The 17,075-nt window shown below is 44.3% G+C and overlaps 3 protein-coding genes across 4 annotated transcripts in view; 1 reads left to right on the top strand and 2 right to left on the bottom strand.

Moving 5' to 3' along the window:
* IKBKAP (inhibitor of kappa light polypeptide gene enhancer in B-cells, kinase complex-associated protein) overlaps positions 1 to 587 on the top strand; it is a 31,626-nt gene extending 31,039 nt beyond the window's left edge. Inside the window, exon 36 of the mRNA XM_010001021.1 lies at positions 439 to 587. Coding sequence (XP_009999323.1) covers positions 439 to 506 — 68 coding nt within the window. The 3' untranslated portion in view covers positions 507 to 587. The remainder of the gene's footprint in view (positions 1 to 438) is intronic.
* A 2,359-nt stretch (positions 588 to 2,946) lies between these two features.
* On the bottom strand, positions 2,947 to 3,936 carry LOC104391692 (actin-like protein 7B). Its single transcript, XM_010001020.1, has one exon. The coding sequence runs from the start codon at positions 3,934 to 3,936 to the stop codon at positions 2,947 to 2,949; it is 990 nt and encodes a 329-aa protein (XP_009999322.1).
* Positions 3,937 to 6,383: 2,447 nt separating this feature from the next.
* On the bottom strand, positions 6,384 to 16,621 carry APTX (aprataxin). 2 transcript variants are annotated; one of them, XM_010001004.1, is made up of 7 exons: positions 16,492 to 16,621; positions 15,496 to 15,542; positions 12,983 to 13,312; positions 10,911 to 10,970; positions 7,996 to 8,222; positions 6,830 to 6,933; positions 6,384 to 6,538 (listed from the first exon to the last, which is right to left on the bottom strand). In XM_010001004.1, the coding sequence occupies exons 1-7, from the start codon at positions 16,619 to 16,621 to the stop codon at positions 6,384 to 6,386; spliced, it is 1,053 nt and encodes a 350-aa protein (XP_009999306.1). The 2 variants fall into 2 exon arrangements, with proteins under 2 accessions (XP_009999306.1, XP_009999308.1); XM_010001006.1 differs by having other exon boundaries at positions 13,226 to 13,312.
* Between the last annotated feature and the right edge of the window lie 454 nt (positions 16,622 to 17,075).

The following is a 17,075-nucleotide window of genomic DNA, read 5'->3' as shown; positions in this document are numbered from 1 at the left end:
TAGTCCTGCTGTCCCTTCCCCTGCTAGTGCTACAGTTGCCTGGAGAAAACCTCTAAAAAGCCTTTAGATGTGATCTGCCTGTTGCCACTCCAGCCACAGCTGGCTTCAGAGGAAACCTTGTGCCTCTTATTCACACTTGCCAGAGTCAGCTGGCTATTGTGTGTGATATCCCAGCTATTGGTGAATGAGCAGAATTTTGCTTTCTGCCATTGTTGCCTCCTCATTCTGAATGGTAGCACTTAGAGGGGACTTGATCTACCCCACTTCTGATGGGTACACTCTTGTGCAGGGTGGTGATCAGTCACTACAGGGAAATGCTATGTGACAGAGACTTCTCAGTGTCCTTTGATACAAAGAAAAGCAAACGAAGTAGCTAACAGCTGAAGAAACTGTATTGCTGTTACCCTTTGTTCTAACACTTGTCTCTTTGCCTTTCAGATCCAGAATTAGTTATTCCACCAAAACTCAATAAAAATCTACAGTGGAAACTGCATCTTCTCCAATAACTAAAAGCCAAGGAACCCCAGTGGACTCCAAACTGTAACTTTTCATGTAACTTTATTACATCTTTACAGAAACCATTGTTGTCCTGGCATTTCTGGTTCAGTGTTCTCAGGGGTATGCAAGTGAAGGGTCCCTCCACCTGATGCAGCTGTGACTGTGACCTGTATGGTGTCATGCTACTGGGGACAGCCACTCAGGTCCCACTGCAGAGAAGGTTTATGAGGCTGGGGAGTAACACAGTGTGCAGCTCTGAACATCACTGGCTGAATCCCACATCTCCTGCCTCTTCCCTCCCTTCTTGATGCTGCAACCCCAACAGTGCTGCATGAGCTGTTTCCTCTGCCGTTACTTCCTCCCATGGATGATACGTTCACATCCCTCCTATGATGACAGGTCACATTTTAAGCTTTTCAACCTGTTTTAGAGATCTCACCAGTAAGTCTGTACCAACAGCATATCATAGTTGCTAAAGAAATGAGTTGTGTTCTCTTTGTTGAAGCTGCATCTTTGTAACACCAGATTTTTCATCAGAATAGCTTTGGTTCCATCAGAATGAAGTCTGCAGTACCAGCAGCCATTACTGTCCTGAGTGTGTGCCTGTTCCCACTAGGGAGATTTTGGGTAGAGGAAAACATGAATAAAAGCAGGTGGGCAGCAGAGGGTGGGTGTTGTGTCATACACTGCTGGGTTATGTACTACCCTGAGTTTAAAGATCAGCTATCTGTACATGCTACTCTATGGCACTGGCAGATCAGCAGCTGTACCCTGATCATGCAGAACTGTTTCAGCTGGAAACTGATCTAACCTGCTATCTGAGAATTAGGTTTTCCACAGAATACTTCAGTGATCTGACTGGAGAAGTAAGAGCAGCAGTCCTGGGAGCAGAGGAGGGGAACAAGCTCTGCAAGTGAGGCTGAAAACCCTGTCAGCAGTAGCAGCCCACCACTCCCTCAGTTTGGCCTGGCAGCTGCTGTGTTCAGTGGAAGCCATTCCAGTTAGTACATACTGTGTAGAAATGCCCTCACAAACAAGGCACTCCTGTCTGTTGGAGATATCTTGACACAGCAATGGGCTGTGTTCCTACTGCACGGCATTAGTACATGTCTAGTGCTGCAGATCATTGTTCTTGTGAAGCCAGAACTCCCATCATGCTGGGATGGCCATGGAGGCTTGCTCTGTATGTACTGGGATGCCTTGGGGTTGTTGGAGTGGAGTGGTAAAACAAACCCTTGTTGGTGTTGCACGAAGCATTGGAGTGGTCTTATTCCAGCTGTTCTGAATTATGTGGCCTGTTCTGGGTGGTGTGGGGATGGCTTAAGCCTTTTGTCAAGAACTGTGGCCACACTGGAAGGAGATTCTCCAAGAGTAAAGCCTTGACATGGCAAAACACATGAAAGGCTGCACATGGCTGTAATGTTTTACTAGATCTAGGTCTTCAACATAGTAGCAGAACATAGTCCAAGATGAAATACAGCAGCCACTTTCCAGATCTGGAGAAAATAGTCATGAGGGAATCTGGGATCATCTCCAGGGCATGCTCTGCAATTGAATTGCTCTGGCTCTGCAGTGGTAATGCAACACTGACACTCCTAATTCCTGACATTCCTAAATCTGATGGTAGGCAATGCTGAGCTCTTGTGCAGCCTAATCTATTGTATAGAGGTTCCCTCTTCAGAGAACCCAAGAAGAGGTTAAACTACTGCCACCTCACTAAGGGTACACACTTGTGCTTAAACACAGCAGTTCCTTTAACATAGGGTTTCTTTCCATCATGGTGATGGCCAAAGCTGAAGACTCTCTGATCTTAGCTGTGTTCTCCCATCAAGGCAAAATAATTTTAAATTTGCCATCTAGGTAAACTTCTCCCTCCTGTGTGAACTTTGACTAAGGAGCAGTAGACCTGGAAACAACACCTTGTGCCCTGAGCTGCCATTGGGGATGTCTGGCTTCCTGCTTCCCTATTCTGCAGTTGCTGAACCTCAGCTTCTTTCCAGCAGCAGCCAGGAGTCTGCTTTCACTGGATTTCTGCTAGGATACTTTTTTGCTTTCCTAGTGATGCATGTCATCTTGAAATACATTCTGCCTTAGCTGCTGTCTTTACAGACATGTTGAATTTGTTCTAGTGAGTTCTGTGGAGGCTTTTACAAGCAGATGCAGTTAACAGGAACTGAAGTAAGCCACTAATGCAGAAACGTGGGACTTTAAAAATAACTGTATTTCTGAGAAGATATGGCCAGGCAGAAGCCTAATTCACGAGAGTAGAGGTTTGTCATCTCTCTGCTGTTTAGCTTCATAAAATACAAAATAAAAAAGCTATTTCAGGCATGCAATATCAGAAAAGCAGTATCAAATACAGCTTCCTGCAGCTAAGGGTGGGAGCTGCTCTTGAATTGACACGTATATTTTGTCAAATTGGTCTTTGTGTGATACGCAGTGTCTTCCTCAGAAGCACTTTTTAAAAATGCAGGAAGGACCATGTTCTTCGTATTCACTCCTGTTAACCCAGAGATCCTGGGAAGAGTTGAGTGAGGCCAGAATAGATCCACCAATCCAGACAGAAGACTTCCTCTGAGGGGACACAGTTGTGGTGATGTTGTCACTGGGGAACAACCTAGCCAGTTCCATCTGGAAGCGATCAGCAAAGCCTTTCATCATGGTGCTGCCCCCACACAGCAGGATATTCGCCATCATTTTTTTGTTGAGGTAGGCATCACATTTTTTGAGACTGCTGACTATCAGCTCCAAAAGCCCTGGCTGCTCTGAGCCAAATAAGGTGGGTCTGAAGAGCGTTTCAGCACAAAGAAATCTCTCCTTGCCTACAGTGAGAAGGCGTCCATCTGGCAGCTCATAATCCATTTGTTGTTTCTCAAGTGGCAAACTCAAGTCCTGTTCAAGGTCCAGAGAAGTGTAACAACATTTCTCTTTGAGATCTTGTATGATGTTTAGCTCATGCTCTGTGAACATGTTTCCAGACTCATTTAGTGACTCCATGAGACAACGTGTGATGTCCAAGCCAGCATAATCTGCCCTCCTAATGACGCTGTAACTAATGTAACCTTCATCGATGGGAACCACATGTGAAACACCATGGCCACTTTCTACCACAAGAGCTGAGGTTTTTCCATAAGAATACATGGATAAATGGGGCTGATAAGCAAGGTGGATGGCAGGAACATGGAATCTTTCAAAGATCACCTCAGCATATTTCTCCTTGTCAGTGATGGAACGCAGGGGAGGCACTGACACCAGAACAGCATGGTCATCTGTCTGAATCCTCATCTCTGTCTGGAAAATAAACTCCAAAGTATCTTGGACACAATTCCAGTCCACCACTATGCCACGTCTTACTGGGTTGGTAAGTGTTAAGTCTGTGCTGGTATTCTGAAGCTCTTGTCCAACAAAGGTTTCTTGATGACTTTCAGTGTCCTGCATGGGCGTACTAGCTGTAGGTGAAACAATGTAGGAAGGCTGTGTCTCCCCTGCAAAGCCACATTTGAAGGTACCTGTGCCAATGTCTATGACTACTGCTTTCATTTTCTTTATATTCTTGAGGCTATCCTTGGTCCTGTGGCTGTCCCTTAGGGGCTTAAAACAGCTTGTGTCTGCTGCTGCTGGAAGTCACGGCTGTGACTTCATACAGCTGGGCATGCTTCTTGGTGGCATTGCCCTGCCACTGCTCCGCCTGGGGTCAGGACCAGCAGCAAGTGTATGCCTGGAGCCCTGGTGGCAGTAGATTTACTGAAGTCACTGACTTATGACATCATACATAGGCTTGCTCCTTAGAAGGTGTGCCTTGCATGTGCTCTCAAGAGTGCTCTGCATGTCAGTGTGTGGCAACTGTCATTTAGACAGCTGCACACGATGTGTATATAGACATTTCAGGTGTTTGTTCTTCACTTAAACCTGCCCTGAGAGGCACTAAAAAACATGACACCCACCCCTGGGCTGTGGGGTGTAAGCAGTGCATTTACCTGTGAAGCAGTGTGGCTTTCCTTTCTGGCCTGTGTTTGCCATGTGAGGGAGGCCACAGTTCAACATTTGCAACTGTTCTTGGTCCAGAATTGTTCCTATTGCTAAGCATTAGCACTGCGTCAGCCCTGGGACCAAGTGAAGCTGTAGTTGGACTGTGTCAACAGTGAATCCCTAGACTGGCTTTTGTGATGGTTTATCTTTTTTTAGTTTTGTCATCTAAATTAAGGCATAGTACTAATGTCAGCAAAAACTAAAGTGTGACCAGTGTCAGAAATTAGGCCATGTCAGAGACTGACCTGCAAGGGTTTGTGGAACATTCCTTGTGTCTCAAACAACTCAGCACTGAGTCCTGTGGTAGGCAAGCATGAACAGTGCAGGCAGGATGGCAGGCTTCCCCTGCTCCTCTCTGGCTTGCCTCCCCTAGTTGATTTCCAGCAGCTGCTCTGCATATGTGCTGACCACCAGGGCTCACCTTGGAAGAAGCCACACCCCAGCCCCATTCCAGAACTCTCTGGAAGTGCAGAAGCTCAACTGTATGTTGCAGCCCCAAGGGCTGCTCTGGGGAACAGGACATTCTAAGAGCGGTGAAGGCGCCACAAGCCTGTCGACCCATCGCCCACACACCAGGACCTGAGGCTTGAGGCTGGCAGAGCCAGAGAACACTTTGCAAAAGACCTCCCTGGAACTAAGGGTGCTGATACATGTCCTATCTTCTCGTCTGTCTTTCCTTCCTTTCTTCTCCTTTTCTTTTATGAATTACTAAATCTTAGTTTGATCCATTCACCAGTTACAGGAGTAGTCATTGTGAGTCAGTAACTTCACGTTGCCCCCTGTTAGCATCTAAGTACTGAGCTCTTAATAAAGCATTTGTTGTGGTTTACTCTTCTCACAGAGCACTGCTGCTGAGATGGCACACATGCACCTTTGGGATATAAAAAAGATTCACCTCCCTCAAAACCCACGAAGTAGGATAAAACAGGCCACGGCCAACCCATTACCCTTACTGTCCCATGCTCCATTACAGGAATGTCTTTACTCTTTTCCTGCAGCAGCTGTGTGGTAACACGCTGCTGCACGGTGTGGAAGAGGACACACACTCCTCACAGAGTGTGTTACCAAGAATTACAAACAGCATCTTCCCCACATACCAAAAGCTCTGTGTGCTCTTTTACTTGAAAGCCATTCCACCCAGAAGACCTCTTACTTAACAAGTTGAAGCCAGGCTTGTAGTGAAATTGAATCCTAGAAACCAGTTCTGGACCCAGGAACAGGTTTCTATTACTGCTGCCCTATCTGGGAGTGCACGTCTTGATGACGATTAGATGAAAGAGGCTCAGCAAAATCCCCATGTGGAGAAACAGGGCAGCATTAAACCACGCGATTTCTCTACCACCTGCTAATATGCAGGCAAGCAACTGCAAACCTTGATAGTTTATTACTCTCAGGAGCAACAAAGCTGGTCATTGCACATTATACATGGATTTTTATATGCACATTATTAAATCCATCCTTGTACATGGGAGAGGCTATCTTAGAGTCCCTCTTACAGCCTGAGCCATGACTTACACTGTCAAGGGGCAGTGCCTGCTCCACAGCTGCGAAGTTCAGCAGCACTGACATCTTCAAGCCATGCTGTGGCACAGCAGGGTGGGGATGTTGTAGCTACAAAAAAACTACAAACACACCTTCAATTTCAGAAGTCACTTTATAGTTTTGAAGGGTTTTTTTCTCTTAAGTCATTACAAGGGTAGTATGCTGCTGTTTCCAGGCCACTTTTTCCCATATTGCAATTGTCACTCCTTTTAACAAAAATTAACATTGTGAGTTCTTTGCTTTAGCCTGAAGTCTGAAGACAGATTGTAAGATGGTATTTTGCAAAATCATTCTGTCCAATGTATTTTGCAAAATCATTTTGTCCAGTGTTTCCTGAGATGTTCTTTTAACTGTGGGATAGTGGATAGCTGTTGTTTGCAACAATGGCATCTGAGGGGCTGCTTCAGAAGTTCAGAGATGTGATCTTTCACCATCACTTTTCCCTTGCTTCTTACCATCTCTATCACATCTGAAAATAAAGAGACCAGAGGTATTGGGACTGTGTAACATCATCTTACACATGACACTGCCAGAACTCTGCACACTGCTTTGCATGCAGAGCCTATCATCACTGCATTCTCATTTAACCCACTCATAACATTCAGTTAACTTTTACTTAGTGCTATTCCACAATTCCTGACTCACAATTCCACAAAACCTTTAACTTACTACAACAGAATTTGTGGCTTACACATTTGTTTGGAAAAAAAAGCCTAAAGGTAGAACCCATAAGTAGGATTATATGTTATGAAATACATACCTTGAGAGTTTAAGAAGTAGTCTGTAGTAAATGAGTTCCAGTGCTTCTTGGTTTTCAGGGCCGGAGAATCAAAATCCTGGCTGATGACATGCAAATGTAGCTGACTGAAACAAAACATGCAGATAAAAGAAGTTCTTGCTTGAAGTTCTTTTGGAGGTTCTAGCAGGGGAGCGCAGCTACCGTATACCCTTGACCGATGAACGGTACGTCTCTATCGGGGAAGGTCGTCCTCTTCGACCGAGCGCGCAGCTTCGGGAGGGACGCACATGGAGCGGTGAGGGAGGAAGGGGACACCCGCCTAGCCAGCCAGATCAGCCAAATCAACCCTGGCGATCAATGGTGACAGATGTCGCAGCCAGATCACCCTCACATCCATTTTGCAGTAGTATCAGTTGCAAACCTGATTCAGAAGTTGGCATGCCAGCCTTATGGGTCAATCTTACCATGTTTGACACATAGTCCTGTGTCAGAAGAAACCTGGTGTATTCTAGAAACACAGTCTCATGCCAAGTGTCTCATGTAAGCAGTCACAGTCACTAGTCTGCATCTTCCATTGGTCCCTAACTACAGTCTACACTCCAGCTCATTTCCAAAAAAGGCAGAGGCAGTGGTTTTAATTAAACCAAAGGTTTAAACTTGTGAAGTACCTGGATGGGATTTGATCAGTGACACAAAGCTTTACTGAAGAACAGGAAAACAACTTGGGAACACCAACTGCAATACTGTCAAGGCATTGCCAGTTAAGATCTGGACTTGCTTACACACAAGACTCAAATTCTTGCTCAGAATCGGGCAGGACTTGATAGGCGTAAGAGTTACCCTCTGATCCTAGATCAGGAATACCCACCTCAGGAAGAGGGATGCCCTAGAACGTGGGCCTGGCAGCACTGCCTCTGTCACTGGGGTGGGATCATGGCTCCCTCCATCCACAGCTACAGATGTCTGCTAGGGGAACCCAACAGGCAGATCCCACCAGACCCAAGACAACTGCATAGCCCATCAGCATATTTGTGCACAGCTGCACCTAAAGGACTTGGATGCCAAACAGATTGTACTGTTTAGGAGAATTAGTTCTTTAGCAACGCCAGATCACATTACAAATTTAGCCCCAAATCTGTATAACTACAAGAACAAGGTCTCCACCTGAAGACTTGTCTAGGTCTTACCTCATACTGGGGATAGCATGGTAACCCAGTCTGAACTCCAGACTCCCTCTGTCCGGGCACTGTTTGATCATTTTTTGCCCAACTGCATGCATATGTTCCAGGAGTTCAAGATGGTCCCTCGTGACTGACTTCAGGCTTGAAATGGGGTCCCATGGTAAGATAAGCCAGTGGTAACGTGCTTTGGGATATTTATCCTTGATTACTACAGTCTTTTCATCCTTGTAAACCTTGTAAAACAAATAACTGGATTATTAACTGGCTGGAAGTTACACATCTTATTCCTATAGGCACTATATTTAGTGGTTTTTGGGGTTTAACCCATCTCAACATCTCATCGTGGTTGCAGAAGTCCCTAAGCTAACATATGTGTTCCCAGGGCAACTGGGACTACTAGGAAAAAAGCCAGGAAATATTACTAGATGGGGAAAAGTATCAAGGAGCAGAACATTCCACTTCAAGGAGGATTTTTGCTGGAACTAAGTTGGTCCAGGATATGCACCCTCTTCTGCAACATGCACCAGGAAGCTATGGAGAGATGTTCCAAGATGCCTCTTCATACACTTTAAGGAAAAAGCTTTCAATTCTTGCATAGTAAAAAGTTAACTCTTGATACAGGCGGATATGAGCTCTCTTGAAAATCACCTGGAATCAGGTACCAGTGAGGTCTAGGAAACTCCACCTTCTGTCACACTATGTTCAAGCTTTGCATTCACTGAAACAAAAATGACAGCATAGTGCTCAACATAGAGCACATATAAATGCACGGGGCTGCTGCACCCTGTGCTGATTTTTGAAGTGAAGCACAAGTCATGGAGCTGCTACAGAGTGTGCTCAGAACTGCACACCTCCACCAGTGTTACACAGAGAAACATTCAAGCTATTTCAGTTACTGTTACTAAATGTGCCACTTTGTATCATAACTCACAAAAAGGTGAACAGTTTCTTATCCTACCCTTCCTCCCCAGATTTCATTTTGTTTTGCCTTCTGCAACAATTCAATGCAGCTGATCAAAAGAAACGACAGCAACATACACAAAGAACAGGGAGAAAAAGCTGCCCCTGGCCATAAAAATCTGCCAGGTTCTGAAGCAGGAACTATGTGCTGTCTCTCTGATCTCTTAGCAGAGCAGCTTTTAGTGAGAGATGAATAATGCTTTTGTCATCTTTGCTAATTATTCCCACGTGTTTATAAACAGAGCCGATTGGTCTTGCTCTACAGGATGGAAGATTAGTTTTATCAGCACACAAATCATAGGACTGATTCTTTCTGTAGCAAGACTGCTGTCATTTTTTTATATATTCACATTAGTGTCTTCATATGTAGTGCGAATGGGATCAGGTGTTTTCAGAAGAAAGAAATATTGCCATTTACTTAATATTTAATAGAAAAGAAAAACAGGAGTTCTATGGTGTCTGTTTTTAATTCAGAACCACAGTAATAGAGCAAACAGTAAGTCCCAGTTATTTGTATTCTAACATTCAAATAACATTTCTAAAACCAGCTTATCTTTTGTGTCAAGAAGGCACTGTCTTGGAAAGTGCTATATGAAATTCCACATAAGGAATGAAGATTAATCTTCACATTTAAAAAGTAAGCAAGCATTTAAATGGGTTATAATTTTCCATAGGAACTCATTTGAACTGCTGGCATTTCCAGAAGAATGGGCACCCAGTTCTCTTAGAATTCTATGCAGTTCAACACTTTAGGCTTGAATTAAAAAAATTAAAAATAAAAATTAAAAAAAAATCAAGAAATAGGGACCTTCTGATCAGTTATCAAGCAAATTATTTTCAGCCTGAGGATGATTATCATCTGAAGGTGTCCAATGAGGCTGTGGGATCTTCGCCCTTAGAGATCATCTCAACTCAAATGGACAAGGGCTGCAGCAATCACACCAAGTGGTGAGTGCAAGTGGTCAGATTGGGTGACTGCCAAAGATCTTTTCCAACTGAAATTATTCTGCAATTTCCAGAGTTACCAGTATCACAGGTAACTCTGATATCCACCCTCCTGAACACATACTTGAACTGAGAAGTACAAAGGGAAAAACAGCTCTCTAATTTCAAGATGGCCATGCAGCAGTCAGCCACCCAAAGCTAGGTAAGACTCCAGCTTCATGCCTGACTCTGTCAGCCGGTGGAATATTGATGAAGAGCATTCTCCCTATTTTGGAGTTAAGCTAAGAAGACTGTTTTTGAGAAGCTGTCTACAAATTTGCCATGACTTGAAAATAAAATGCAAGTAAGCTCTTTATATGGATAGGGAAGATTCTCTCAGGACACTCTCAGAATACAATACGGACGTTGCAGCCACAAAAAGAGTGTGACAGTTTTCTGTGTCTTGAGTCTGACCCTCCCAAATGCAGGCAGCAGACAATAAAATCAAGGAAAACCATTAGGCAGTCACAGAGAAGCAGAGAAAGAGTAGTGCATCTGAAGCATTCACAGACGGTTAAAAGAAACCACGCGATAAATTCCTGTTGGCACAAAGAAACCGGAGAGGGGAGGAGCCAGAGATCACATCCTGTCAGCTGGCACTGAGGTGTTGCAGTTAAAGAGCCTGCTCAAAACCAGGAAACTGCACTAAGCTTGGAAACCAGGCAGTGCTGACTGTCGTGAAACAGGAACTTCCACTGCTTCAAACCACACCCCCATTTTAGTTGGTTTCCCTGAGGAAACAAAGCAGCTCACCTGCTCTCCCAAAAACCTTTTTGAAATCTGTTGGCCAAATCTGACAGTATAGAGACTTTGAAGATAATTAATATAGTGACATTTTGCAAAAGCAATATAGTACAGACTTCCAAATTAATGCTACTACAATCAGATAATTAAAGGAAACTGCAGAGGGAAGAAAGGAGGTTAATTTAACTTTGTTAGACAAGAACTACTGTAAAGTACAAATATGCAGCTCTCACCTGCATTTTTGGATCTTGCATGGAGGTCTTTAGACCCTGACTCCAGTGTCCTAAATGTTCCTAAGGCACATAAGAAAAAAGAACGTACAAGATAATTAAGAATCCAATCATATGGTTTGAAGCAATCAATTAAATACTTTATTTAGCATACAACAGTAAAATAACAGCTCAATGACAGCTGAATTATTTCTTTTCTATGTATGCAAACACAGTTGCTCCAATTGAGCCCACAAAGCTACTTCTGAAAACTTTTAACAAGATAGTATTAAGATTCAAAGTCTTTCAAATGTTGGAAACTCAGCAATAGGGAGCTCCAAATCTGTTTGAATTTAACAGTTTGCATGTTATGGCAGAGTCCTTGATTACGATTGATGACAGATGATTTTACTGAATGACCTTCTGCTTCACAGATCACAAGGGTCAAAGGAAGTACAAGGATCTCCATTAATTGCCCTGTCATGTGCTGCTCTGCACAGAACAAACAAGGGATTGTGGTGTGTGGCCCTACTCTTAGACATACTTATTTTTTGATATTGCACAAGGAGTGTACAGAACAACCTAGGACTGAAATTTTGTCCTGAGGGGTTTCCTTTCTTTGCCTTCTCCTCCAGTAACTGCACTGCTATAGTTCCAGATGCACTAAGAAGTCTAATTTTGTCCATGTCAGCAGGGATGGGAACTCCCTCTCAAATGATTTTGGCTGGTAACATTCCTTTATGTAAATATGGTTCTACCATAAGGAATAAGCAAAGCAGCAGAGGCATGGGGTGGGGGAGAAGCAATTAAAAAAACAGAGGGTCATGTTGTTAGATTCTCTGTATGCAAGCTTTGAGAAAGCCACTGCTCTATTTCTAACACAGTAGATTTCATCTCAAAAGCCAACAGAACATCTTTGTGTGACTCCAGCTGTACTGAGCTTATGTGGACAGGTCCTTCTTGAAGCAGCAGGAACCAGAAATTAAATCCACACTTGATACAAGCAAGCTCCTTCACACACACACACCCCTCAGCTGAGGTCAGAATGAGTCCCAGGTAAGTTCCTCAGGACCTGAGTGATGGCAGAAACAAGGCCTTTGCCTCAGCACATGGCAGTTCACATGGCTCTGAATACTCTGGGGATCTGTTTTCACCTGAGATGCTTCTCCACCAGCAAAACCCACAAAAATAAGAGACCAAAGCGCTGATGGAGGATGCAATCCCGGGAGAAACAGGACAAGCACAATGTGAGGGACCAGCCCTCCGGACCTACTTTTGGAAATGGTATTGAAACCCCCATTGTAGCCCCTGCTCATATGCATCCCAAAAGGCCTGCCTGGAAGGATGGAAACTGCAGTAATGGTCTGCATAGATAAGATAACGACAGCCATTGAGATAACAATGATCGAGGGGTGGAGGGGGCAGAGGTCCACTAAAGCTGCTCACACATGTATGGCTCAAAATACTCGTTGTGAAATCAAGATTCTAGGCCTATAAAATAGGGGGGCTGCAATGATGGGATTTGGGAGTTTCATCTACACTGACCATGGACACAGACCCTCCCCCGTTGGCTGGACCACCGTCGCTGGATCCAGGCCCTGTGATTCTTCTATCCTCTTTATCTCTCTCTCTTTATCCCTCTCTTTCTCTCTACCCCCCCTTCCTCTCACCTCTTCCTCCTCATCCCCTTTTCCTTACTTAATATGTATATGCGGGTGGTTTAGTTTAGGTTGTTCAGTATTAACTCCTACTACTGTAATAAATGTGTTATTTGTTATAAACAGGCCTTGTGTGTCGCTGCACCTTAATCTGATCAAGGGGCATTGGATGGTCAAGCTTTTATTCAGACCATGATACATTTACTCTCTGGGAAAAGACCAGGTCTGAGAGAAGGATTGTGAGCCCAGCCACACCTGGGCTCCTCTCTGAAGGAAGTCTAGAAAGCAAGGGGGTTCAGTGCTAATCTCCCTGCGCTGCCCAGTCTGAGTTGTGACACTCTTCTATTCCAGCAGGAGCTTAGGAAGCAAGGGGGTCCAGTTCTAACCTTCCTGGGTTATTAAATCCGGGCCGTGTCATACCAGTAACAACACACTTGCCTTTTTGCTTGAAGTTCCTTCATGTGGAGACACACTGATATTGCTTAGCTTGGGATTTGCAGAACTGCCCTGGGTATCCACCACCTCCATCTTCATTGTTTTTCTGGGCACAAACTCTACATCATCATCCTCAGAGGAGTATTCACGTGGCACCTTGTAGGTCTGTATTTTCTCTTCCCCTTCTGTAACAGTTTTCCCTGACTCGTCAGCAAAATGCACTGTGTAGGGGTAAAGTTTGTTCACAACATGCAGAACTTGCCCTGGCTTCATTTTCACCTCTTCATCCTTGCCAATATCCACGAGATCAACACTAGTTGGGTTGACTCCTATCTTTGGTAGAGAGAAAAAGGAACAAAAATAGCAAATAATATTTTAACTAGAATTGCGATGTCACACGGACCTGCCAGTTCTGCAGCAGCTGGCTACAGAGTTACAGCAATACCCACGCTGCACTTTGCTCTAAAGAATTAACCACCTGCTACACAACTGTTAGAGCAATAGCAGCCTTAGTAACAATTACATTAACAGTAACAATTACAGAATAACACTAGTTTTAACAAAGTATTTCAGTCCAATCATTCACATAAAGTTTCCCCTTTTACTACATTTTGTTTTCTGTTTCTAGGAAATGCTGTCCCATCAACACATCTGCCTTCAACTACACACACGAGCACACTTCTCTGGCTCATTTCAGTGAAGGAGTTCAGCCCACTGATAATACTTGCAACACACTTCCTCCAGTGCAAGCAAAAACAAAACCGGACAAAAAAAGCGGGAAAAAAATACTCTTTTGGCCCTAGAGCTGGTCCCACTACACAGGGACCAGCTCCTGCCTCCCTCTGTTCTTCTTTCCCAAGGCAAATGGGATAACCTCTCTCCGATCCACAGAAGCCTGTGTTCAAATATGGTGACACCACATGTCTATTCCTTCAAAACAGACTAAAGCTCTCTGTCCACTCAGCTTGTGCAAAGTAGCCCTAAAATGCTTTTATTTTCATTTTCCATCTTATACTTTCACAAAACCTGTTATTCAGGTTATTAACAAAATCTGTTGTTCAATTCTAGCAGAAAATGAGGACAGCAAGGTCAAATTTTTACCTCAATTTACAGCTCTACACAACTCTTAGGCAATTTTTCCCTCAAAACAGTGTTTTAAAGACTGAGAAGCTACCTGAAGTTTAGCTGACAGTTGAAATGCAATACATTTTCCTCTGTCTCAGGCATAACTGGTAACAGAAAGTGGTGTGAGCAACATACAGTGACTGCTTGACAGAATGGATTTTGCCTGATCATGAGGGTGACCCTAGCAAAATTAGGGGTCTCTAACTTCAGCAAAATTATTTTGCTTAATGTTTATGCACGAAACAAGCTTTAGGAAACCAGGTCTTCCCTGTGATGGATAAAACCTGTCACAGAACATTTCGTTAGCTTTGTCAGTGTCTTACCTGCCTACTTCACAAGATGGTTCTGTGCCTCTCACCACTTGTATTCACTGCAATAAGGCACCTGCCTGATTCCTGCTTTTCCTGCTGGGTTCTCTTCAGTTCACAGTTCTGCAGTTTCACTCAAGTGTACTTCACATTCCCCAGGCAAACATGCTATCAGACAACTGACCACTGGAACCCCGTGCTGCACACAAATCAGCTGGGAAGCAACTCTAAAGCAGGCAGTGAAAACATGCTAGCACCAACTGCCAGAAAGTATTCCTGGCCCTAAGATTCCAGTAACATGGCATTCAAACTGTGGCTAAGGCTTACCTCTGTGAAGAGCTGTCTAGGGAGACCCTTGCTGGATTCACCAGACAGTGGTGGGGTCCCTGTAATTACTGCACTCTGGAGGGGTTTGGATGGAAGATGTTTCTCCTCAGCAGGGAGAACACATAAATGTGCTGTCCACACATGCTGATGCTGCATGCACACCATGTGCCACAGCACCCAAAAGCAGTGAATTTTCCTTTCATCTTACCTCAGGGATACTGGTCCTCATAAGTATGAGAGAGGAGGCTAAAATCCACCCCGTGAGTGACACGAGAATGCCTTCAGTGCTGTGACACATCCCACCCCTTCCCAGGGGCGACCACATCTTTGGGTCTATCAGCCATCAAAACAAAAACTGCCTAGTCCCATTAATACAAGAATCACTTAATACAAGACCTCAAATGGAGGCCTGCCTCACCTACAGAAGCTTAAGGCTCAGGAAGCAGGTCAGCAAGTTTAGGGAAAGTCTCCAAAATCTCCAAAACACAGGACCTGGAAGAACAAGTTAAGGATTCACAGCAGTGTTCCCAGATGCTGTGAGTCTTGCTGTCTAAGGCTAGCAGTGGAGTCTTTCCATTAAGGTACACACACAAAAAAGGACAAAACCCTTCCAAGGAACACTTCCTTGGCCATAAAACAGCTTCAGGCCCTTCAGATCCTCCAATCATAATCATCACTTGCAGCATTTATGGAGTTTAAGCACAACAATTACCCCACTAAGTATCACAAATACTGTATACCCATTTAAAAACATACCTGCTTAACTGTGACGTACCCCTTGTTACAGTCTGCTTTTAACTGCACTGGAAAAAAAGAAAAGAGGTATCACAACACAGTGTAAATAAAAAGGCCATAACTCTGCTGAACTACCTCTTGCAGAATCCTGTGTTTTATGATTGGCTACCTCCTGAAGCTGATGTCTGTGAAAGTATGCAAAGAATGCTTCTGCCTCACTCTCTGTTTCCAGGAACACAGGTAAAACAGAACCAACCCATACACTGAGTCACATGGCAGTATTTCACACCATGGTCAGCAAAACTACTCCAGAATAACGGTGAAATGTGTGGAAGTCTTCCACACATTCTTACTGTTCTCACCAGCCTTCTCTGTCAACAAAAGGCATCGAGTAGGACTGTGTCCAGAGGCAAGAAAGATAAGGAAGGGAAGACATGAAGACAAGTATTTTATAGATCACAGATATTTTCATATATTATCCCAGCAGATCTCTAAAATAACAAGTCATGCTAAGAAACTGTTGGTGGAAGACTGGGGAAATGAAGTGCCACACACAAAGAAAAGGTGCAGGCAATGGAATGTAACTGTAGGCCTGGGGACTCAAATTAAGGTTCAAGGCCTAACTTTATGAAGGTCAACTTCCTGTTACTAGGTGTCTCTTCTGAAATGTTAGGACACAAGAGATCTCAGTAAGCGCTTATAGAGCCTGATGACTTCAAGAATCAAGCAGCACTACAGATCATGCAAAGAGAAAGGAAACCATAAACTAGTGACTGCAGAACAAGCCTATGGAAACCCTGCTTAGACTTAAAGGACAAACTGTGATTTCTCATCTAGACCTTCCTCAGAGCACGCTTATGAATTAGGCCCAAACATTGTTTCCTTATCTTCACTGTAATTCAGCCAAACAGAAGAATTATATTTATTGATAAACATAAAGGCTGTACTTGTACCTCACACTTTTCACAAGCCTGGTTGCTACTATCTGTAGGAAGTGGCCTTTGAGCTAGAGCTTACCTTGCTGCCGTGAACACTTCCTATCCGTTATCCCAGTCTCTGGGCCACGCCCAATGACCACAGCTTCCAAGTGTGGCAGCTTCACTCGCTGCCTGCATTGCTCCTTCCCCACGAGCCAGCACACACGCATCACTCCGCTACACAGCAAAACAAACAGTATGTTACTAACATTCCGCTTCCCAGTGGGTCACCCTCCCGTGGAACAGGGTCCAGGAACTCTGCTAACTGGGTTCATGTGTCTGAAATTCAAGGGAAAGCACAGCATTAACGCTGGCATAACCTAAGAGCAAGTCGCTGTTGGAAGGGCAATCCTGTTCTCCTCCCTTCTGCATCTCCACACCTGCATGGATCATATCTGGCAGAAATCAACTGGATCTGCAGCCACATCTGACAGAAGGGCCTACCCACAGGGGAAGTTACTTTTCCCCCAGCGAATCAGTCCATCTGAGAGATTAATTCACGCACCAAAAATGAGGGAAGGCAGAGGGAGTGAGAGAAGCGGGCCGCTTAACCCAGCAACACCCCGCACTGAGACAACGACACAGAACTGCACGATCAACTTGGCCCCGCGCAGCTCCCGCACC

Source organism: Chaetura pelagica, unplaced genomic scaffold (assembly GCF_000747805.2).
Source record: "Chaetura pelagica isolate M959 unplaced genomic scaffold, ChaPel_1.0 scaffold126, whole genome shotgun sequence".
Classification (NCBI taxonomy): Eukaryota; Metazoa; Chordata; class Aves; order Apodiformes; family Apodidae; genus Chaetura; species Chaetura pelagica.
Note: the sequence above shows the minus strand (reverse complement) of the source record. Positions and strands in the feature narration are given on the sequence as shown.

What these genes read in the sequence shown, in the direction of transcription:
- APTX (XM_010001004.1), bottom strand. Translation starts at nt 16,621, where the DNA reads ATGCGTGTGTGCTGGCTCGTGGGGAAGGAGCAATGCAGGCAGCGAGTG. An exon ending in GAAGTGTTCACGGCAGCAAG is followed by an intron (nt 15,543 to 16,491) that starts GTAAGCTCTAGC and finishes CTTTTTTTCCAG; the next exon opens with TGCAGTTAAAAGCAGACTGT. An exon ending in CATGCTATCCCCAGTATGAG is followed by an intron (nt 6,934 to 7,995) that starts GTAAGACCTAGA and finishes GTTTTGTTTCAG; the next exon opens with TCAGCTACATTTGCATGTCA.
- LOC104391692 (XM_010001020.1), bottom strand. Translation starts at nt 3,936, where the DNA reads ATGCAGGACACTGAAAGTCATCAAGAAACCTTTGTTGGACAAGAGCTT.